At 32.5% G+C, this 25,513-nt stretch overlaps 1 protein-coding gene across 1 annotated transcript; it reads left to right on the plus strand.

The window, feature by feature from the left end:
* Positions 1-405: 405 nt before the first annotated feature.
* Positions 406-20,390, plus strand: LOC127699179 (serine/threonine-protein phosphatase 6 regulatory ankyrin repeat subunit A-like). Its single transcript, XM_052202914.1, has 5 exons — positions 406-1,005; positions 5,879-6,281; positions 7,387-7,616; positions 8,285-8,558; positions 14,259-20,390. The coding sequence occupies exons 2-5, from the start codon at positions 6,065-6,067 to the stop codon at positions 18,818-18,820; spliced, it is 5,283 nt and encodes a 1,760-aa protein (XP_052058874.1). The 5' UTR covers positions 406-1,005; positions 5,879-6,064; the 3' UTR covers positions 18,821-20,390.
* Positions 20,391-25,513: the final 5,123 nt, after the last annotated feature.

Below are 25,513 nucleotides of genomic sequence, written 5' to 3' on the forward strand. Positions count from 1 at the left end.
AAATTGTTCTAATGTTTGTTTTAAGCGGAAAAAACACGTGCAGATATTAATTGATTCAAAGTTGAAATTAGAAACAAATGTAGCGTTTGTACTAACAAACGACGAACGACAAACTGTAGACGCATTTTTAGCGAGTGCATAGTTTACATAAACTTTGCAAACGTATGTTAGAAACAAATGATCAAACGATGTGCGCGCTTAGCCGTTTGCATCGTTTGTGTTCGAAAGAAATGCACGCCGAATTTATCATGTTTACAACGCAAAGAATTAAGGGTGTGTTTACGTTTCTCCAAAATTTGAAATGTTTGTATACAGGTAAACTCATTATAGATACCAGGTTTAAAATTTAGTACGCAATCAGAATCGTCACGTAATAGAAACTCACCATAGACACTAGGTAAACAAGTTTCAACAATACAACCGAACTCTAATGTAAACTCAAAAAGGTAAATAATATCTGACATAATATAACGCTGGACTATGATTAACAATGGAAAGAATGCCAAAAATTCTTCAATGGTGGTTGATATTCTATATCTGGATTATTGTTTTATACCGTAATAGTTGTGTGAGCTGAAAACAATTACATTTATATACAGAAGTTTTTATGTAACAGATGGTGTTCCAACCAAGGAGAAATGTATATGCATATAAATACACAAACAATATTAAGGGCGACAATTTGAGTCAGACCTATTTCCGTTACAGTAAATACTTTCACATATTACAGTACTAAGTCATAATATTTAACTATCCTATTGATTTTAGTATTTACCAACCTCTACTTGGTAAAGCGTGTGTACTCCGACTATTGAGGGAATATAATATAAAGGAATGAAGAAGATCATCAGATACTTACAAAGGAAAACCTGATATGTGAAAAGGAAACGAATTGTGTACAAGTATCTGAACAGGAACAATTCACAAGCTTTAGATTTTAATCAGTTCTAAGTCATACAAAACTTGCAATCATGAAAATAATGATGAAGGATACAGAAATATGTGGTTAGCGAAGAATACCCCCTTTAAAGTTTGATATCGTTATATTCATTTTCTTAATGTAAAGCTTCCAATTTTGATTAACCATTATTTTAGTTTTATATTTCCATACACCCTTTTTTATGTCACCTGGCCCACTATGCAAAGTGAGAATTTCTAATCACTTGGCGTTCGTCGTCCGTCGTCGCCCGTCGTCTGTTAACTTTTACAAAAATCTTCTCCTTTGAAACCACTGTGCCAAATTTAACCAAACTTAGCCACAATCATCATTAGGGTATCTAGTTTAGAAAATGTGTCCGATGACCCTGCCAACCAACCAAGATGGCCGCCATGGCTTAAAATAGAACATAGAGATAAAATGTAGATTTGGGCTTGTATCTCTGAAACAAAAACATTTAGAGCAAATCTACAAGGGGTACATTTGTTAATTAGGTCAAGATCAATATCTGTCCTGGAATTTTCAGACGAATCGGGCAACCCGTTGTTGATTGCTTTCCCTGAATAAGTTAATTTAAGGAAGTTTTTGGTTATTATCTTGAATATTATCATAGATAGAGATAAACTGTAAACAGCAATAATGTTCAACATAGTAAGATCTACAAATAAGGCAACATGACCAAAATGGTCAATTGACCCCACAAGGAGTTTTTGCCCTTTAAAGTTAGATTTTAAAACAAAATCGTCATATTTTGTAATTTTACAAAAATCTTCTCCTCTGAAACATCTGAGACAAATTTAACCAAAGTTGGCCACACTCCGCATCAAGGTTTCTAGTTCAATAAATGTGTCCGATGACCCTGCCTGCCAATCATTATGGCATACATGGCTAAAAATAGAACATAGGGGAAAAATGCAGTTTTTGACTTATATATCTGAAACTAAAGCAAATGTATAACGGTTGCATTATTTCATGCATCAATTGTAAATAAAAATATCAGTTGAGTGACACAGGCTCCTTGGAGCCTCTAGTTTATTTCGTCCACGTACCAGCATGGCATGTTTCAAACGAGTTATCAAACTATTAATTCATATGAATACATTTAGTATGTTAGAAAAAAGGTTGAGAAATTAAGGTAAAAGAAAAAAAAGAAGATGTGGTATGATTGCGAATGAGAAAACTCTCTACAAGAGACCACATGACACAGATATTAACAACTATAGGTTACCGAACGGCCTTCAACTTAATATTTTTGTTCTTGCAGTGCTTACGTACAAAAATGTACTACTTGCTTCATTCAAACATGAATTACTTGACAAGAGTTTTACTAAATTAAGAAAATATATACAGTAACAAATAAAGTTTAAGAAATAACAGATAAAGCATATTGTTTTTTACGGTCCATGACCCTTTTTTGAGGAAGTGAAATATAAAATTGTCAAATTTCAATTATATCAAATCAAAAAAGAAAATGAATAAAATAGACACGTTATTATTTACACATACCATAAGGTTATATTGGTCACATATATTTCATTTTTGTTTAATTCCATTATTTCATGTTAAATGAGAATATATTTTGGCAAATCACATAAAACACACAGACTTTATTACAGAGATTTATATTCTTACATTTTAAACACACAGCCAGTAGTTAAAACTTTTGCACCATTTGAAAACTTTGTTTCGTATAAAATCATATTTTAATACAAATTCCACTCGCTTTTTTTCTTGTTCGAATCAAATGAATTTTGTTTCTATTAAGTACAGAAATGTTTGCCTTTTCTTGAAATAATTCTGTTTTGAAGAGGGGTGAAAGATACCAGAGGGACATTCAAACTCATAGATCGAAAATAAACTGACAAAGCCATGGCTAAAAAAGAAAAAGACAAACAGACAAATAATGGTACACACGACACAACATAGAAAACTAAAGACTAAGCAACAGGAAACTCAGGTGCTCCGGAGGGGTAAGCAGATCCTGCTTCACATGTGGCATCCGTCGTGTTGATCATGTTATTACAAACCCGGTAAATTGTCTAATTCAGTAGGTCAAATTCATGAAATGGGAACGGGATTGTAATTACGACATAAAAAACACATCCGATATCATCTGTGAAACGGATATTTCATAACGGTCAACGAGCTCGTGATGGCGTCCGTAAAATTTACGAAAGATGATTTCAAGTTCACCATTTGGAACTCTTTGTTTAATAGCTTACCTCTATCAAGGAAATCATGATAGGAAAAACAAGCCCGGTTATATTGTTTCAGTTGTGAGATATATGCTACGTATGCAGACGCTAGATGAATGTTGATATATAAATTTGGAAAGTTCACAATTGGGAAGCTGAAATCATACTCTTTGTCGTTACGTTTTGTTTTCAAACGACCCTCATTGTCAATTTCTAGATGTAGGTCAAGATATGAGGCAGCCATTGACTGTATCTTTAAATGATTTAAAAACTATGAGTAGTTTTTGCACGAAAAAATTATATGGCTTTATAATGAATAAATTGCACTTTATTTCAATATGTGTATATAGTAATGACATGTCATCAATGTTTTTCATAGAAATCATTAAAACTGTACACATTTATAAGTTAAACAGGAAAAGTAATATCAAAATCGGAACTTAATAAGTGTTTGCCAATGTTTAAAAACAATGTGTTTTAATTTGAAAGCTATCAAGGGGAATTTCCGAGATGGGAAACACTTATAACTATATAAATATTTATTGAAATTTTGTCCCGAATATAAACTGAAATCAATTAAATGAATTCAATAAACAGTATTCAATAAATGTTCATACGAAAAAACACGCGGGAATTATCAGGTTTAAACCACAATTTTCTACGTAAGGAAATGCATGTTCCAAGTCAAGAATATGACAGATGTTATCCATTCGTTTGATGTGTTTGAGCTTTTGATTTTCTCATTTGCTTAGAGAAATTCCGTTTAGAATTTTCTCGAAATTCGGTATTTTTGATATTTTACTTTTTCATAGTTTTATTGTGGTGTACATGGGAGGTGTCCGTTGTTATTCTGTGCTTTACATGTTTAAATGTAATTTTATATTATTTATTTATGCATTTATCTGTCCTGAGTGTTCTTGCGTTATTTGTACTGTATTCCTGTCATGTAAGGTTGTCATTTTCACGGTATTTTTTACAATGACATATAAGCGGGAGGTTTGGCTAGACATAAAACCAGGTTCAACACACCATTTTTTCTTAAATGTCATGTACCAAGTCAGGAAAATGGCAGTTGTTATCATGTAGTCTGCTTCTATGTATGTTTGCGTTCGTTTTTGCAGCAGTTCAGTGTATCTGTCGTTTCGTTATATTCCTCTCATAGTTGATGTGTTTCCCTCGGTTTTGGTTTGTGACCCTGATTTGTTTCAGTTTTATGACTTTTTAACAGTGGTATACTACTACTTCCTTTATTAGAACTTTTGATTTTGCGATTTGATAAGGGACTACCCACTTTACCTTTGGGGTTCGGTATTTTTGGTATTTTACTTTTTGAATAAGGGGATACATATGTATATTCCCGACAAAAACTGACAATTACCGATTACGTTTGTTATGTATGCATATCGTATCATCACTACAACTGTATATAACTGCTGATGTTTTTAATCTCATTCAACAAATTTGAAATGCCAAGGTAATGTTCACACAACGAACTGCTTGTTATAAATGACACAACATCACTGCGACCGATCGATAATATAAAACAAATCTGCTAGTCGTGTGCAAAATGTCGTTCCTCCTTTTACTGTTGACCTAAGCCTGTAGATAACTCAGTTTATAATATTGTTTAAACATGTTATGCTACCATTTATTGTTCTCAAAAAGTGCTAGACTATGATTAAGAAAATCTCATGATGAGTAACTCAAGTCAACCATATCAAAGAAGGTGTACGGACATATATCATATTTGAACTTATGTATGATTTATTTTTTTATATATTTAAAACTTGTTGAAGGGAAATCATTGACAGCACTGCATGCATTAATCCTATATCGATTTATATATATGTATCGAATTCTAAAATGTAAGCAAACATATGCAGACACTAAAGGTGCTGCATCATAAGTCCTCTGTATTGAGACCAATTATTAATAATTAAAAATAGATTTAACACAAAAATACAAAAGCTACTGGCTGGAGAGTAGAGACAATTTTATTATCCATGAAACATTTGAGTTTAACTCAACAAACAAGCTGGAGTCGGTTTCACGAAAAAAACTTACGACTGAGATTGATCTTAGGTCATGAATAATTCAGTATACTTACGACCGATCTTTGTCCTAAGTTGGTTTTGTGAAACCGACTCCTGAATTGCATTGTAAGTGTTCATGAAATATTAACCCAGGTATAATTTTCGTTGCTTTGAATTGGAATTATTAGTAATACAGTTATTCGAATATGGTATAGTGATGCATAAACTAAGTGAGTTTTCATTCACAAACTAAAAATAATTTCATATGACTTTAATCAATGAGTCCTTCAAAATAACTTTGATTGGGCCATCAATATATTTCTTGATTCTTTTTTTGTTTAGCTTTTATTGTTTCCTAAATAAAACATTCTATGAATTATGATTTTGTATTCCAGATTCCAAAGTGCTTTAAGGTAATTACCAATTTTTGTGGATTGAGGAAAAATTATATTATTTTGGATATTTGATTTCGTGGTTTGCCAAAGTCTGCTTATAATCTTGTAGAATTTGGTAATTTAATTAGCCTTTAAATTCGTGATTTACCTATACCCACGAAATCTACGAAAATTGCTAATGAATCGCTAGTAATTGGTTTTCAATACAATCTTGGTGGAAGGATACATCTTATGGTTTTCACTAACAAAAGTAAATTGAAGCTTAATTGTACCATGTTCCTTCATAGTCCTGAACATACATGTGTTACTCTTTTCCAGGAAATATTTGACATTTGATTTGAGATATCAGCGTCAGACGTATAAAAGTGATAACATTTTATTCATATCAACATTAATAAAAAGAAGGTCTTAACCAACTACAGTGTTTGCTTTGAAGGTCCGTTGAAATCTCTGTGTAATACAAACAGTCTGAATTTCTGTATAAAGGATACACTATTCAAAAAGATGGCTTCTCTTTCTCCAGAGGAAGAAAACTATGTTAGGATGAGTTTATTGCTGACAGGGATTTCTCCACGTGCAGCTAGAGCCTTATTTGATCGTGAATTCCACCCATCTTGTTTGGACTCTTCTTTGAAAAAGGCATACAACAAACTGTTAGACTTGAAAAAGAAACATGTTATAAATGCAACACAGTGGAACCTTCTGTTCACTCGTTTTCCAGGTAAGTTCAAAGCCTTGTTATTGATTGATTATTTCATTCCCAATCTTTATTAACCAAACTATTAGTTAATTTAAATTTTGTGAACTGAACTGTTATGTCTAAGACAACATACAATCTTCATACAAAATGGAATTAGTTATTTTTACAGGTTTCACTGTATGATATGCTAGTCACAATTATCTCTTTTTTTTTAACTACAGTGCTCAAAAGGCCATGTGAGCTGTTGCAATCGCTTTTTGTCTGTCAACTGTTTTGTTGAACCTTGCGTGTCTATCATCTGTCTGTTGTCCGTTCACTTTTCTCTCAAACTGATTTAAATGATTGTAACGAAAATGTGTCTCTGCTTCATCTGATGTCTACTATAACAGAGAGGCGAAAGATATCCAAAAGGACACTCAAACTGAAGCCGAAAATGGCATCAAACGAAAAAGACCAAAAAGACAAACAACAGCGTTAACGTTTGTGATTTTCAGTTGATCAACCAACAAACTTATGCTAAAATATCTATGCTAAAATATATAACAGCAGTCAAACAACGGGTTTGGGTAATTTCTAACAGTTATAGTAAGTAAAGAAAACTTAGAAGCCCACAAGTAATAATCATGACATGCTCCGTATATCCTGTTGACCTGTTTTAAAGTTATAGCCTTGATCGTTGATTTCTTTACTTTTAAAGGTGGTATAAGAGTAAAAATGGTAAATGGTATAATTGTTTCATACTTTGCCAAATGTAGTAAATGTAATGATATGTTCAATACCTAAAATATGATACCTTGTGTAGATAGAGTTCCACGCTTTCTGCACGTACTTTACGAACTCTCGCAACAACTGTTTTAGGGGTCTGAAGGTGGCATCTTTCAAAGCTTAATTTTTGTTCGTATCTAATAAACATCAAGTGGCTGTCCAAAGTGCTCGCCCTTTATCCAGATCAATATTATTACAGAACCTAACTATTGTTCTTATCCTGCACATGCATAAGGTATTAACCACTGAAAGGAAAGCAAATATAAAAATCAATCTTTCATTGTTTCTTGCTTTTGTTTCTATAGGATTAAGATTCTTTATATTTATCAATTTCAAGCTTTTCATGTTTTATTTTTTGTAGATCTTCCAGATTCTAAAACATTTGATGTCACTTTAATGATAACATTACTGAGAAACCTGACAACAGTTTCCTCTCCTGTTTGTGGATTTGACAATTTACCATCTGCCATGGAAACAATGCCAGGTGCAGATTTAGCCAGAATAAAATACTACAGGAACTATATGGCCCACCTTGGCTATTGCAAAATAGACATATCCTTCTTCAATACTGCTTGGAATGATATAACTAGTGTATGTAGTGCTATTTGATAATTTTATGCACCTTTGTGTTTTGTTTTATCTCTGTTCATTTATGAAATAAAGGGTGCATGAACTTTTTCCCAACTTAATACTGCTTCATTTTCATGCTAGAACTGGATATATATGTTGAGTGATAGTACAACAGATACTTGTTTTTTTGCAATCATCCTGTCATGTTTTTTCGGGGATTTTGAATTTTGAATGTCCATATTCACAAACTGGTTTATTCTACCATCTTAGGTTTGTCCTTACATAAAAATCATGTCTCTCTTTTGTCGCTTAAATGAATTCTTACAGACATTTGAATAATTACTAGGGAATAAAACAGAAAACTCTAAAAATGTTAAAACATATTCGATCACTAAATGTATGTGATGATAGTTATGTTGATGATGAAGATTATAACAATAATGATGATGCATCTTTGAAGGAGTAAACATACCAGTTTGAGTGCTAATTACTAGACTTTCATATTTCATAACTTATGAAAAGGTGACAGTCTGCAAAAAGACAGTTTGCCCTACCAGGTCCCATTATTGACATCTAGCACATCCGTCTTTGTATGTATCATAGTTCAAGATTAAAATAAGCGGTATACTACGTTTGCCTTTATTTGCTCTTAATCAGCAAATACCTAATTTTCAAGCAATATTTAACAGGCCATTGATAGATTGGGTGGACAGCAGATGAAGCAGGAGTGTGATCATCTGAAAACCAGACCTTTAGATCAGACCAACAAAGAAATAATGCTAGAAATCAAACGGTCTAATGATGAAATCAGGGATCTAAAAGAATCATTTGAAAGACTAAAGATGTCACATACTGAAATTAAGAAATCCCATGAACTGTTACAAGAAGAACATGCTGGTGTCACAAGAGAACTTCAAAAGATAAAAACTATCCAGGAGGACCCAGTACCAAGGAATGTTAGAGGTAAACGTTTTGGAATACTCTAAGGCTTATGTGAATCCTGAAATTTGATAAAGAATGGTTGCATTTGACTCCTAGGAATATTTTAGATTGACATTGAATAGTCAAGATGCATTGATTTCTAAGGCAGCCCAACAAAAACAATTTATCATGAAACATTTGATAAAGTTAAATCTTGGTTCTAAATTTAAAACGATAGCATAATGTAATTACTTTGCCAAAATAGAGTTTTTATAATGCTTCTCAAAAATTATAATAAAAATTCGGTTATAAAGGTATTGTTCAAGTTAGAGGTTGCACAATATTGTCAGATTAAGCATTGAAGAAAACTAACTTGTATGTGAAAAGAAAAAAAAAACTGTAGGATTAAATTCTAAATTTAAATGCGGAAAAACAGCTTTTATAATGTGCTTTCAGAAATTAAAGAAAAATAAAAATAAATAGGGGTCACAAATCATCTCCTTTTCTTGCTACAAAACAAAATATGTCAAAAAGTATAACAAAAATACCGAACTTCAAGGTAAATTAAAAAAAAAAAGGTCCATGAAAACTGACAAAACTAAACTTAAGACTTTATCAACCAACGAACTGAAACACAACTTGCATATTCCTGAATTGTTACAGGTATTTTGCAAAGAAGAAGGTGGCTTAATCCTGGTTTATAGTTTGCAAAACCTCTCACTTGTATTGCAGTTGGTTAAAGTTCCATTGTTTTGGACAAATTTTTTGCGAGCAACCAAAACATATATAATGTTTTAATTTGTAAATTCACTGAAAATTATTTTTTGTGTATGAAATAAGTTCATCGGAGCTATCACCACTTATATAGCTAAGTTAGAAAAAAGAATGAAGTTTGCATACTAGTAAAAAAATAAAGGCAACAGTAGTATACCGCTGTTTGATAGTCATAAATCGATTGATAAAAAAATCCGGGATACAAACTATAACTGAGGGAAACGCATCAAATATAAGAGGAAAACAACGAAACAACAGAAACACTAAATTGAAACAAAAAACCAAACGACAATGCAAAAAGTAAAATCACAAAAATACTGAACTCCAAGGAAAATTCAAAACGGAAAGTCCCTAATCAAATGGCAAAATCAAATGATAAAACACATCAAACGAATGGACAACGACTGTCATATTCCTGACTTGGTACAGGCATTTTCAAATGCAGAAAATGGGGGATTAAACCTGGTTTCATAGCGCTAAACCTCTCACTTGTATAACAGTCGCATCAAATTCCATTATATTTACAACGATGCGTGAACAAAACAGATATAATAGGTAAAATAGTCAAAATATGGGTACAGCAGACATCACTGTGTCACAATCTCAAAACAAACAAATATTTAACAAAAAAGCGCAAAAGCATCTATCAAATTTAAAAAACACATTCATTTCTTCGCGTGTTTGACGTCAGAAAATGTAAACGTCACATAGGAAGAATAATAAAATAATTTTGTCGTTCAAAGTATTTTCCAAAAAAATATAATTTCACATGGGGAATGGTGGTATACAGGGTTAAACAATCAAAAGTTATGTTAGAACTAATTTCAGAGACAGACCGAGATTTAATGTGCGGATTGCTGTGTGTTTGTTTATTCTACTTTGAAAAGAAGTATAAGGGAGGGTTGAGATCGCAGAAAACATGTTTAACCCTGCTTCTGTGTTGAATTGTTTAACATTGTCATTTAGGGGCATTTATAGCTGACTATGCGGTATGGGCTTTGCTCATTGGTGAAGGCTGTACGGTGACCTATAGTTGTTAATTTCTGTGTCATTTTGGTCTCTTGTGGAGAGTTGTCTCATTGGCAATCATACCACATCTTCTTTTTTTATATGTGGCCTTCAACTGTTTTCTGCCGTTTGGTCGGGTTTTTGTATCTTTGACAATTCATTTCCATTCTCAATTTTATTTAAGCAAACTACGTTCTAAATTAACACGGCAGAATTTGTCTAACTGAATCTTATCAAAGTGATTGGCCAAGGAAAAAACCGGGTTATTATTGCACTCCAGTAACAGAGAGAAATCAATAAAACGAAAAATCAAAATACTAATGAAATCAAAATCGTTAATTTTTAGTTTTTTCTAACAGTCAAGCTTGCTCGTTATCCTGTTCCTGTTCTGTTATGTTGTGAGTTATACGATTTTCAGCAAACTTTTATGATTAATTACCATAAACAAAAATGAGGACGAACATTTTGGATTTGTTCTGTTTGTGTTCGTAAAAATATGATTCTAAGGCTTATTCAGCATACGATTTGATAAACAAATCATCTCAAATCAATGAGGCAGATACAAAAATCAGTATAAAGGTAGATTCATGGTATACCGCCATCTTGGATTGTACAATCACAGTACAAAATCGGTCTAGTTATTTGCCCAAATCTGCAAATTTGGAGACAGATTTGCAATTTAATGGTAAGACTGTTTATTTATATAAAGAAAACTTGTTGAGTTATTGTATAATTCAAAATATTTTAACAAATATCATTTTTTTTTCTTTTTTAAATAATTTTTTTTCAAATGAGCCATTTAAGGGGAGATAACTCTTTTGATACAAAATTTATACTGGGCTAATAGGGACATTTTTAATTTTTACTTGTAGCAAGGAAACAAGTTCGGTGACACCATGTTTTCTTTTTATTTTCTTAAAACATATTATGAAAGCTATCTTTTCACAATTCATTTCAAAATTCTATCTCATAGAATTTTTTTTATGCACACTAATGTGTTTTTTCATGAACAAACTAACCAAATTTAGGCAATTTTCAACGACTCATAGCTCAAAGAATATCACGGTGACCCATACTTTTTATTATATTTTTGAAAAAAGTATAGTAAAATCTTCATTTTGGCAAATTGTAAGAAAATTCTGTCTCAAAAAATATATACTTATGATCTACCTTAAGCCGGCTTTACATATTCGTTGTGTTTATGTATAGTATACATTTTTTTCAATTAGAATAGTCTTTAAAACGAAAAGAAAAACAAGTACTACTTAAAAAAACGTTTTTATGTTAACATTGGAGATGAAGTCATATATTAAATTTATAACAATTGGACCAACATCGGATACGCTTCCGTAAATCATTTACTTTTTCATCAGAAATATGCAAAAATTATGGTACAATAAATAAACTCATCATAGATACCAGGATTTAATTTTTTATATAAATTTACGCCAGACGCGCGTTTCGTCTACAAAAGTCTCACCAGTGACGCTCGAATCTATATATAAATCTGCTGTTAACGGGATATCGTTAAGAATTAAAGAAAGGCTTACTGACTTTAATAACGTACAAACCATTCGACTAATGCGGATGACAAAATGGAGGTCAAGTTCAAAATTTTCGATTATCGATTTTCTGGTCCTTTATATGTTAGAGAAAATGCAAATTTATGCTGTTTCCCTGCACTAACTCATGAACTGTTCAATCTATACCTTTTAATTTTGTTTCTGATGCCAAATGCAGGTCAAGTTTATAATCTCGACTTACACTTTCGCCGTTCAGGTTTTTGGTCCTTGAAAAGTTGAAATATAGGCACCGAGAAGCCAGGTTAAACAAACCTGAAATTCTTTCAAAATACAATACACTCTGTTTACTGTCAGTTTGGCAACTTATTTCTTGTTGCTTTTTTTGGGGCAAAATAAGATAGAATGAAATAAACTGTAACACGCAGAAATATAAAGCATGTATAACAGATCTACAAATCAGAAAAAAAAGCCAAAGTCGTAAATCGAAAATAGAATATATAGAGAAACAAAATAATGAGTTGAAGAACTATATGACAAAAAAAGACATAAAATTATTAGCCAAATCTATCTCAAGTCAACTTTGCCTAAGGAAGTTGAAAGCTTTGTTTCTTAAGCTGCGGTCACACCTTAACGGATAGCTCGAACAGACGCCGAACGGATGAACAAAATTTTTTCCTTTGACAAAATTTTTATCCGTTGGGAGTCCGTTGGTGTACTGACCATATAAAACGGACACTCGTAACGAATGGCTAACGGACACACACAGGATATGTAAGGTACGAGAAACGGAAAGGTACCGGACAGAACGGATGTCGAACGTATAGTTATAGTCTAGGAGGTTTATATTTGCAACATTTAAGTTCAGTCTGGTCTAAATAAGAGATGCTTGATAGTGAAGACGTGCTCCTACTCCACAATCCATCATAAATAAAAATCATTCATGACATTAAGAATATCTGACATACCAATACTTGGCATTTCTAACGCGAAATTTTCAATGGGCATTTATTTGTTTTACATTCGGTACGTATCCGTTTTATCTGTTATCCTTCTGTTCATATCCGTTTCACATCCGTTCATCATACGTTTTATCTGTTATACGTCCGCTATACGTCCGATAGAAGTCCGTTGGTTAATCGGTCTTTCGGACCTCCAACAGATGTATAACGGACAAGTAACGGATACAAATCGGACTAGTACCGTTAAAAACGGACGACTATCGGACGTTAAAAGGACACTTCATCCGTTGGACGTCCGTTCAAAATTTTGAACATGCTCAAAATTTTCCACCGGACAGAACGGACGTCGACGGATAAAATGAAAGCTGAACGGACGTGTAACGGTTATGGACGTACGTCTTACGGATATGAACGGACTTCTAAATAAATATCCACGGGTTCTCATAGTTTACCAGCAGTATAAATACGGTATATACTCAGTGCTTTAAAAAATTAGACACCACTTTATAAATATTCATTCGAAACGCTTTTCTGGTTTTAATGATCACGATCCCTCAAAGCCAAGTATGTATAAGAACCGAAACTATTAAAGAGCTATATTACTCAAAAGAATCTAAAAATTAATAGCCAAAAAATATAAGGCAAAATTTGCCCGAAGGAGTTAAAGGCCACGTTCACACTGACTGTGTGAAACATGTTTTGTGTATACAAGTCGTATTGTTTACATTTTTGAAATACACACAACTCAATTGTTTAACATGCATTCAATTCTAAATTCAAAAGTTAATTAATAGTTGCGAGTGTTTCCAGAGTATATGCGCTATCTATTTATAATCAATTTTCAAAATTTCAATTAAACTTGTTTCAAACTTCTTTAAGCCTCATTGTGAACACAGCTTAAACTACAGTTATGTAGAAGTGGTTAAATATAAAAGACGTAAAGTCAAGGGTTATCCTGACTAGGAGCTTATTTCCATGGTTTATAAATAAATGTGAATTTTTCGTGGTTAAGTCTGTTTTTCAGATACTATTTCCAATCTGTGAACTATATTTGATGTATGGAATAAATGCATGGTAAACATATTGTCTTGAAAGGTTCATATGACCTTTACTTCATTTTTGATGGTTCATTGTTCAGTGTTAAATATTCGTGACTAGGTCTGATACTCTATTATTACAAGTAGTAGGCTTTCTATATTTGGAGTAAAGAATGATTTAAAGGTGTACATGTTTGTTTGTTACAGTTTATCTGACCATGCCCTCATCAACATAGACCATTGATTGGGTTAAGGTTAAGTATACTTGCAGTACAACCTCCGAATAACCGACTTTCAAGATGAAATCAATGTGTGACATTTTTACTGTGTGAAATCTTGCTTAAATTTATAATGCTGCTACAGTTAAGTAGAACTAACCACAAGTTGAAGAAAGAAAATCAACAGTAATGGAAGACCTATAATTCATATTTTATATTTCAGAACAAATCAACAAAATACTTGAAGACTGGAAGAACAATGGAAAGATGTTTATTAACACAAGAGCGACCCAGCACGTACTGAAATGTATACAGGAGAATAGTTGTGTAACTATTACTGCAAGTTCTGGTGCAGGAAAGACAGCAACAATCCAATATGTTGCTTTACAAATGTCAATTGAAAAATACGATGTTATTCTTGTGTCCGATCCAGTTGACATTACTAAGTTTCACAATCCGAATAAGAAAACATTGTTTGTTGTTGATGATTTATGTGGAAAGTTTTCTGTTCACCAAAGTGATATTGAAAAGTGGGAGTCACTTATTGAGCATATAAAAAGGATTCTTGAAAACAAACAAACAAAAATAATAGCAGCATGTCGATTACAAGTTTTTCAGGATGATAAATTTAATACTTTATCAATTTTTAAGTCATGTATATGTTATATGTTATCAAAGGAAATGTGTTTGTCGAAAGTTGAAAAACAATCAATAGCAGAGCTTTATTTAAAATCAAAAGCCTCTGAGATTACAGACTTTTATGATTTATACGATTGCTTTCCTCTCCTTTGTAAAATGTATTATGATAATCCTAACTTTGATGTTGTAGAATTATTTCAGAAACCATTTACCGTATATGAATCAGAAATTGACAAGCTACTTCAGATGGGACATTATACTAAATACTGTGCTTTAGCTTTATGTGTCATGTTTAACAATGAATTGAAAGAGGAAATATTTACAGAAGATGTTGATCCAGAAACAAAAACTGTTATCGAGAACACATGTCAGGCATGTAAACTGGACCGAGGAGTATCCCTTCTTGTTATACAGGATGAACTTGACTCATTTACAAATACATATGTTAAGAAGGTAAACAACTTTGGGGAAAGCAAATATTTTTACACAGCTCTACATGATAAAATATTTGATTTTTTGGCCGTTTACTTTGGACAAAAAATAACAAATTGCTTGATAAAGAATGCAGAAATATGTTTGATCAATAATCGATTCTTATTAGAAAAAGAGGTGAACATGGATCAATTAATTACCATTATTCCTCCTAAATATCATCAGATGTACATTCAGAGATTAATTGATGAATGGTCAAAAGGAAATGTTGGCAATATTTTTAATAATATTAATATGAAGAAACCTCAGTTCAGATTAAAACTATTGTTACATTTGAAAAAACTTGATAAAGCATGTCAAACACAATTGGCACAAACCTTTGATAACGAAACTTATCAAAGGGCATTTCTCTATTTTTGGTTTTGTAAGGATATAAGATATTCTACTGCTTTGTTAAATTGTTGTTCAATAGGAGATATCCCTTTGATCAACTGGTGTTTAAACAATCAAGTTGATGTAAACCAGTGTACATTTAGTAATCAGTCATCTGTTATGATAGCTTCTGAACATGGCCACAAAGATATTGTAAGGCTGTTGTTAGACAGAGGAGCAGACTTAAAGATATTTGACACATATGGGCAGTCACCTTTAATGAAGGCTTGTATACATGGTCATATGGAAATAGTTAAGATGTTGCTAGACAGAGGAGCAGACTACAATAATTGTGACAATGCAGGTCATTCACCGGTAATGAATGCTTGTGAACATGGTCATACAAAAATAGTTAAGTTCCTATTAGACAAAAGAGCAGACTTTAATGATTTTGATAATTCGAGTCAGTCCCCTATAATAAAGGCGTGTGAACATGGTCATACAGAAATAGTTAAAATACTGATCGATAGAGGTGCAAATTGTCATAAAGCTGATTATTTCGGAACGTCACCTCTACTTATGGCTTGTACAAATGGTCATATAGAAATAGTAAGAATGTTATTAGACAGAAAGATATATATTAATAAATCTGATGATAATGGTTTAACACCTTTACTTACGGCTTGTGAACATGGGTACACAGAAATTGTAGAGATATTGTTAAATAAAGGAGTAGACGTCGATAAATCTGATAATAAAGGTTGGACACCTATTATGTTTTCTTGTAGATACAATTATTTGAAGATAGTGCAGATGTTGGCAGACAGAGGAGCACTTTGTGAAAAATGTGACCGCTGGGATCAGTCACCTGTTATGAAGGCATGTGCACATGGTAATACAAAAATAGTGCATTTGTTATTAGACAGAGGATTAAACTATAATACATGTGATGATCTTGGTATGTCACCGATAATGAAGGCAAGTCGATATGGCCATACAGAAATAGTCAAGATATTGTTAGATAATGGTGGAGACTATTATCAATTAGACCGATCACGTGTAATAAATGATTGTGAATATGGTAATACAGAAATAGTTGGAATTTTGATAGACAAGGGGGTAGACTATGATAAAGTTGACATACATGGTCAGTCAGCTTTAATGTATGCTTGTATATTTAGACATATAGAAATAGTACAGTTGTTATTAGACAAAGGGGTAGACTTTGATAATTGTGACAATGCTGGTAAATCAGCTTTAATGTATTCTTGTGAAATGGGTTTTACCGAAATAGTCAAAATGCTGGTAGACAAAGGCGTGGATTATAATAAATGTGACAAATACAATCGATCACCATTTTTGGTTGCTTGTCGAAATGGTTTTTTCAAAATTTTTCAAACATTGTCAGACAAAGGAGCAGACTGTAATAAAATTGATAATCGTCATAATACGCCATTAATAGAGGCCTGTAAATTTGGTCATACAATCATTGTACAAATGTTGATAGAAAAGGGTGTGAATTGTGATATATCTAACATCATGGATCAGACGCCTCTAGTTAAGGCCTGTGAACATGGTCGTACAGACATAGTAAGAATGCTATTGGACAAGGGAGTAGACTATAATAAATCTGACCTTAACGGTTGGACTTCTATTGCATTTGCTTGTAGTAAAGGTCATACAGAAATAATAAAGATGTTGTTAGACAAAAAGGTAGACTGTAATAAAATGAACACTTTGAGTCAGTCACCCATAATGCATGGTGTTGTCTATGGAGACATTGAAATAGTAAAGATGTTGTTTAACAGAGGAGTAGACTGTAACCAATGTGACAGAAAAGGAAGATCACTTCTTATGGAGGCTTGTTCCACCGGGCTAACAGAATTTGTCAAAATATTGTTAGATAACAATGTAGACTATAATAAGTGTAACAGAAAGGGCTGGTCACCATTAATGTGTGCTTGTAGAAATGGCCATGAAGAAATAGTAAAGATGTTGTTAGAAAGGAATGTGGACTTAAATAAGTGTAACAAATGGCGTTGGTCAGCTGTACTGTATTCTTGTAAACATGGTCGTCAAGAGGTTTTAAGGATGCTGATACTCAGCGGAGCAAACATTAATAGATGTGATAATAATGGTTGTTCACCTATTACTATCGCTTGTAAAGGTGGCCATACAGAAATCGTTGAGATGTTGTTAGATACTAAAGCAGACGTTATAAAATGCAATAATAACGGACAATCACTTCTTATGTATGCTTGTAAATATGATCAAACAGTAATAGTTAGAATCTTGGTAGATAAAGGGATAGACTATAGTAACTGCGATAAAAAAGGAAGGACACCTCTAATGTATGCATGTAAACATGGTCATACTGGTGCAGTAAGGATTTTGTTGGACAAAGGAGGATACTTTAATTCCAATTATGCTGATGGTTCTTCCCTCATAATGCATGCTTTAAAAAATTGTCATAGAGAAATTGTAAATATATTAGTACATAAAGGAACAGGCTTAAATGAATGTGACAGCAGTGGTCGGTCTCTGCTAATGAAGGCTTGTGAACATAATAATATTGAAATAACCTGTTTGTTATTAGACAGAGGAGTTGGCTTGAATAAGTGTGACAATTTGGGTGAGACACCTCTCATGAAGGCTTGTGAACATGGTCATGAACAAATTGTAAGTTTGTTGTTAGCCAAAGGAGCAGATTATGATGAATTTGATAGAATTGGTCAGTCACCTATAATGAAGGCTTGTGAACATGGAAGTACAGAAATCGTAAGAAAGCTGTTAGATAAAGGAGCAGACTTTAAAAAAATGGACAAATCCGGCCAATCACCTGTTATGAAAGCTTGTAAACAAGGTCATGAAAAAGTTGCAAGTTTGTTGTTAGATAAAGGAGCAGAATATGATAATTGTGACATAATGGGTCAGTCACCTGTCATGACAGCTTGTGAATATGGTCACACAGAAATAGTAAGGACATTGTTAGATAAAGGTGTAGACTTTAATAAATGTGACATATCAGGTCAATCTCCTATTATGAAGGCTTGTGAAAATGGTTATCCAGAAATTGTATGGATGTTGTTAGATAGAGAAGCAAACTGTAATAAATCTGATGATAAGGGAAGCACACCTTTAACAAAGGCTTGTGAAATTGGCCATACAGAAATTGTAAAATTACTGTTAGACAGAGGAGCAGACTATAATTACTGTGATTTTGATGATAAATCACCAGTAATGATCGCTTGTAAACAAGGTCATACAGAAATAGTAAACGTTTTATTAGACAGAGGAGCAGAATATATTAAAGTCAACATGTCTGATCAGTCACATGTATAGGTAGCTCATTGCAGTGATCAAATAGAAGCAATCGAGATGTTATACGATAGAGGTGCAGACTATCATCAAAAATGACAGTGAAGGCTTGTCAAATGGGCATACAGAAATAACCAAATTGTTGCTACACGCAGTATTCTGTATTCAAAGCATGTGAACAGGGGTATACAGGAATAGTAAATATGTTGTTCAAAAGAGGAGTAGACTTTAATAAAATTGACGGGACTGGTCAGACAACTTAAATGACTGCTTGTGAAAATTGTCACACAGAAAAGTTATTGTTTGTTATTAGAAAAAGGACTGGAATGATCCGTCAGCTCTTATGAAGGTTTGTGAACATGGTCATACAGATTCTATTATGGTAACGCTTTTTTGTTAAAAGTACAATATGCTATTTTTTGACAGTTTTGCTTCAAAAAAATGTAAAAAGCTACTTTTTAAATTTCATACATTTATTAACAATGTAATATTGTAATGCCGTCCACCCCTCTTTTTGAATATGCTCTGTTATTAAGTACAAATAATAATACGGAGATGTCTGTGAGATGATATGCTATGCAAATGAGTCTATCTAATATGATGTTTGTACTAATATTGATTGTCAAGATTTAATTCTATTGTGTTTCAAATGATGTTATGATTGGAATTTACTCGCGGTGACAAATTTGCAAGTTTGATCCCGGAGTGCCGGTACCTTTATTTCTGTTGTTTTATTTGAGATATTAACCTGTTTACATGTGTTCCTAAGTTATCCTGTATGTGTAATAACTTTCTCGATGAATAAATATGTTGGTTCTTATTGATATTAAGCTGGAAAACATCTTTATTTACATAAAACTTCCAATGTTTACATTTTGATTTGCCATTTCGGGAATTTCCCTAAACAGAGAGATGGCTGCTGATTGGCCGAACACATGTAAAAGCGTCTGTGATTATCTGACAGTCAAATAAAACTGAAAAGATCAACTACGGAAGGGCAGTGAGTGTTTGTTGTTTGAAAGTTACGGAGCGCCAAATTTAACAGTCTGAGAATTTAAGTATGATAGGAAAAGTAAGGAAATTGCACCTATATTAACTATGATTTATTACGGATGCAAGTTGGTGACATTTTCTAGGTGTAAATGGTTGGGTGAGAAGTTTATGTTTTAATAGTCGGTGACTTTGCTAGGTGTAAATAGTCGGTGACTTTTCTAGGTGTAAATAGTCGGTGATTTATTTGGGTGTAAATACTTGGTGACAATTTAGGGTGTAAATTGTACCAATATTTTAAGTAGTTATTTGAAATACATGTTGTTGATTTAAGGCTACATACTTTTATAAAGTGTTCTTTTATTGAAGCACATTTGTAAGCCTGTTCGAGTTATACGCTACCTCAGTAGTTTGGAACTAAATTAGTTTTAGTTAACAGAGTGGTGACTCTGGATTGTTGTATATATGATAAATATATATATATATATATTAAATAAGATAGACCAACCATACCCTGGGACCCAACCAGACCAATGACAGAGCCTGTCCAGCCAGATTATCCGCGTTTATAATTGTCAAATAAATAATCAAAACTGTTATATATGCTATTTCTTTTATTTCTCAATCGTATATACAATAGATAGACCTGTAGAACATAGGTTAAATGAAGCTGTAAAGTGTGTTGGTTCGACGGTATTCCAATTAGACGTTGGGCCTTACATTTTACAGTTATAAATAATACCAGTTAAGAAATCCCTTTTCTGTGTAACCTGTGATCTCTGGTGGCCGAATCTAACACCAGGGAGGCAGCGTTATAATATTCTTGTGATGATACATGCCTGTACTGTTAAAACACCGCTTGGTGTTTATTCAACACAGTTATTTGATGAAACCAATATTGGGGTAGCGAGGGTTTTTTATTTTTTGGTCCATTCTTTCATTCAATAGTCCTTCATATAATAGGTTTGAACTTTTGGTTAAGGAAGTTAAAATGAAATTGTAATCATTACTATGTGAAATTTCTAAATGATTAAACAAATTATGGTTTTGACATCGATTATATAGTTTACCTAACATTAAAATGTGATAATGGGAAATTAGTAAATTTGCGGGTTTATATAGTTTACCATGATGATTAGTTGACTTCAGCAAGAAACGTACTATATATCTTCATTGTTAGATGATGAGTGTAAAGGATATGTCATATTACGCTGATTTCATGGTTTCAAGACAGTTTTTTTTAATAGATTTAGTTTAAAAAATACAATTTTAACATGTTGCATCTGTAAAGAGATCAGTAACGTAATCTAATATACCTTAGAAATAATTTTAAAAAAGCAGTGGTATTGTACAATTATTTGTATACGTTCGTCAAAGACGGGAAGTATTATCGTATAGCAATGCCCATCTGTCTATCCATCATATAGTCCTGATATCTGATTACTGATATTTCTAAATGTCTAGCAGCAAAAAGTAATTAAAAACAAGTATGAACTATAATTGCCAATGAGACAAATATCCACCAAAGTCAAACTGAGTGAATGTAAGCAACTATAAATCACCTTACAGCCTTCAACAATCAGCAAAACCCATATCATAAGGTAAGGTATTAAATGCTTGACATGTTAAAAGGATCCGGCTTCCTCCACCAATAAAAACTGGCCGCCACGAAAAAGCCAAAATGTGGCGCTTAAAAGTGGCGTTAAAACACCAACAATCAACAATCAATGTAAAAAGAAGAAACAAAACCCTGATTTATGACAAAACAAAAACATAAAACCAACCAATACAGCAGTTAATAGCTAAAAGCTCTGGATGTCTGATAGGACCATACTGTGGCGGGGATAAAATTGTTGTGAATGCTAAATCCTCGCCTTTCCTTGGGCAGTAGTGTAACAGCAAAATATAATAATAAACTAAACATTAGTAAATGAATGCATATTCAAGGTGATAATTTCTAGCTATGCTATGATATGTGTGTGTGGCATGTTTCATCTGACCTAGTCCATATGTACATGAATCTTTTATAGGTTTAAGATTATGTGTTACTTGTAGTTATACCTTACCTTCGTATTAAAGTTCCCATGTTGTATAGAGACCTTAATATTGTTCGTGACCGAAAGTTGGAATCATTTCTTAGTAAAGACCTAAATATCAGTGATAAGGCTGCAAATAATATCATTATAGTTTGACGTAAATTTTACATTTAGGTTCTGCAAAAGGAAATCACGAATTCACAAACATTCAAACTAACTCCTCATTCGAAAATTACATCATTCTGTAAAAACATAAACTTTTAGCTACTTCTTTCCAAGTAGAACCAAATACAATGAAAATTTCAACTATGTACTGGCTTCCGAAGCTGCACAAAACACCTTACAAATAGAGATTCATTTCGTCATTATTCTACTTACTACTACACTTGGTACAATAAAGAACCTGGTAATAAATGGTTCAAATAATGCCTTTGAAAATAGTGGAATTAATTACTTTTGGAGTGTCAACAATTCGTTGAAGATTCTTGAAAAATTGCATGCTTATGATTTCATATCTGTTCAAAGTTTAATTGTCTACTCTATATACCACTTCGCATCATAATCTTATTTAGAAAAAAAATTCAAACACCTTATTAAATGGCCATTTAAAAATCAGAATGCAAATATAGATGTTCAAACTCTTTAAGGTCATTTTTTACTAACAACACACATCTATATCTATATCTTTAACGGGAAGCTTGAGACCAAAATTTATGATGAAAGAGATAATTTTTCATTTCCTATTGTTAATAATCCATTTTTAGACGATTCGCTCGTGTAAATTACAACGTATCTGATTTTAACGAAAGAAATCTGTTTTACTGAAAAATTATAACACAAGGGTTTTCGATATCACAAACTATTCAAAACATTTACTAAACTTTATCACTGGTACAAGGACATCATTCTTAAATATAAATCAACATGCAAGCATCTTATACGTTCAGGTATTTCACATCCAATCTTTTATGATAATATTCTTCACAAAGTCTTCACCTCAAAATCTAACCAAACCTTTAAACAGACTTAATTCAGAAGGGATATAGTTACGATACTGTTGTCATGTCATTCAAGATGGCATACTTTGATCTAAATATTGATTCACTCATAAGGTATTTTCATCGAAAATAAACACATTTATTCTAAAACCAGTTATTGGCATGATATTGGTTATGTTCTTCTCATCTGTTTTATAATGGTATGATACTAAACGGGAAGGATAGTGTGTGAGGATGATGAAGTCATAATCTTTCAATCAGTGTAATTGATTGAGGTCTGGAGCCGTCATGTAATTATTAATTACTATTAGTCCTTTGTTAATTTATGTAGCATTGTCATTTTGCCTATTAGTTTCTTTTTTTACCTATTATGACATAGTACTCTGACTTCTTTTTAACTGCGTTCTACTGTTCGTATTACTGTCTGTTTTTTTTTACATTGGCTAGATGTATAGGGGAGAATTGAGATCTCACAAAACATGCTTAACCCCGCCGCATTTTTGCGCCTGTCCCAGGACAGGAGTCTCTTGCCTTTGTTAGTCTTGTATTATTTTTAATTTTAGTTCTTTTATCTTTTATATGGTTTTGAGTTTAGTATGACTGAACTAGTACACATTTTTGTTTAGGGACCAGCTGAAGCCCGCTTCCGGGTGCGGGATTATCTCGCTAGGTTGAATACCCATTGGTGACCTTCGGCTGTATTTTGGCCTTTGTTGGGTTGTTGGGGTTGTTGTTTTTTTAAACATTCCCCATTTTCATTCTCAATTAAGGTCCACCAGCAGCACATACCAATTTTAAAGCCTAGTTTGATCTGGTCATGGATTAAACCAATTATCTTCTACACTAGAGAAAAGAATACTACGGGGAGTTTTGTATTTTTTTTATAAGAAAACTGTAATAATTTAACTTTTTATTTTCCAGCTTGGTATACTAATAATTATATAAAACTTGATATGATATTTAAGGCAAGAAGCTTTTAACGTTAGCATAAAATGGCACATATTATGAATACCATAAATAATCACAAGGTGGCTATAGAAAGTAGCACTAGTAGTATATAAAGTGGTAAAAATAAATGAATATGGTGGTAGGTTAAATCGGAAAACTGTGGTTATTCATCCTACGGCATATCTTAGTTGGCATATTCTTTTATCTACATATTATGGAGGTTCGCTACTCAGTTTCAAAATAACAAGCTTTTCATAACACTTCAATATATTGATAGGGGATAATAAAGGAACCAAAAGAGCAAAACAAAATATAGGTCAATGAGCTTGTTTATGAGATATTAGCCATCGAAATTTTGGGCGGAAAATGTTCTCTCTAGATTTTTCATAGCTTTATCATTGACAAGTTTAAGATCTCAACAACTATTAAAAAATAACAAAGATTTTATAAGACTTTTACAGATGGCTTATAATTATACATGTAAAAGATTTATAAAAAAAAAATGGGGGTCAATGGGCAAATTTTTTAAAGGCATTCAAATAGATAAAACCAGAGGATTCCGAAAATCAGACAAAAATTCCAAAACATGACAAGCGAACATCCTTATATGTAAGGAATATTTTCTTGATATATTTTGACTTTAACTATGTTTACTTGAGTTCAAACTCAAAAAACTCAAAAATATAAAACAATCAAATGTTTAATAATTCATTAAACACATTAAGTCCTTCTCATTTTCAAACATGAAATTGTCACTTTGCTTTGTTAAGATAAAATCTTATTGATCATTGGGATACTGTTTCACTCTATTTGAAACTAAAACAAGTGCCATTTCTAATAGAGTGTTGTCCAATAAACAATTACAACCTTTGGATAAATGTGCCATTTCTGTATAAAAATGCACAAAAAAATGTTTCCTATATAGACAAAATATTTAGGGTTTCCAATTTAGTGAATTTTCAAAAACTTCCAGGTCAGTAACCATGTTCATCGATCATTCTTGAATATCACTAACTCTAAGTACTCACTGGTCATCAGGACCCCACAATAGTGCCAGTAAATTTATTTTGGTTTCTATTATTTAAAAGAAAATAGTTTTAGATAGCCAATGTTAGATTGCACTGACTTCACCAATACAGACAGTTGGAGAGGTTGGGAGCAGCATGTTTTGTGCAATTTTTAAAAGGACTATTGACAGTACCAATTTTTGAGTTTGTACAATGCTCATGGCACAGTAATTTATTCTTATACCTTAATTTGACACATTTGCTTTCTAAACTGTCTTGAATTCTTATGTTTTGCTTTATACTTTTAAAGTGAACTCTATCACATAAAGACTGAAAATATCATAGACATAATGGTTACAAAAAGGAATCTTTTTTTTCAAAAGGACAAAACATTCAAACATCTAGTTTTCCAAAAAGAGCTAAAAAGTAAAATCATAAAAATACTGAACTCCGAGGAAAATTCGAAACGGAAGGTCCCGAAGCAAATGGCAAAATCAAAAGCTCAAACACATCAAACGAATGGATAACAACTGTCATATTCCTGACTTGGTACAGGCATTTTCTTATTTAGAAAATGGTGGATTAAACCTGGGTTTAAAGCTCTAAACCTCTCACTTGTGTGACAGTCGCATCAAAGTCATTCTAAATTTATAATGAAATGTAAAAAATAAAATGAGTTTAACATCTATTTGAAATAGAATTGTATATCTAAATAATAAATATCAAGTCCATATAATG

This window comes from Mytilus californianus, unplaced genomic scaffold, assembly GCF_021869535.1.
Source record: "Mytilus californianus isolate M0D057914Y unplaced genomic scaffold, xbMytCali1.0.p SCAF_4, whole genome shotgun sequence".
NCBI classification, from domain to species: Eukaryota; Metazoa; Mollusca; class Bivalvia; order Mytilida; family Mytilidae; genus Mytilus; species Mytilus californianus.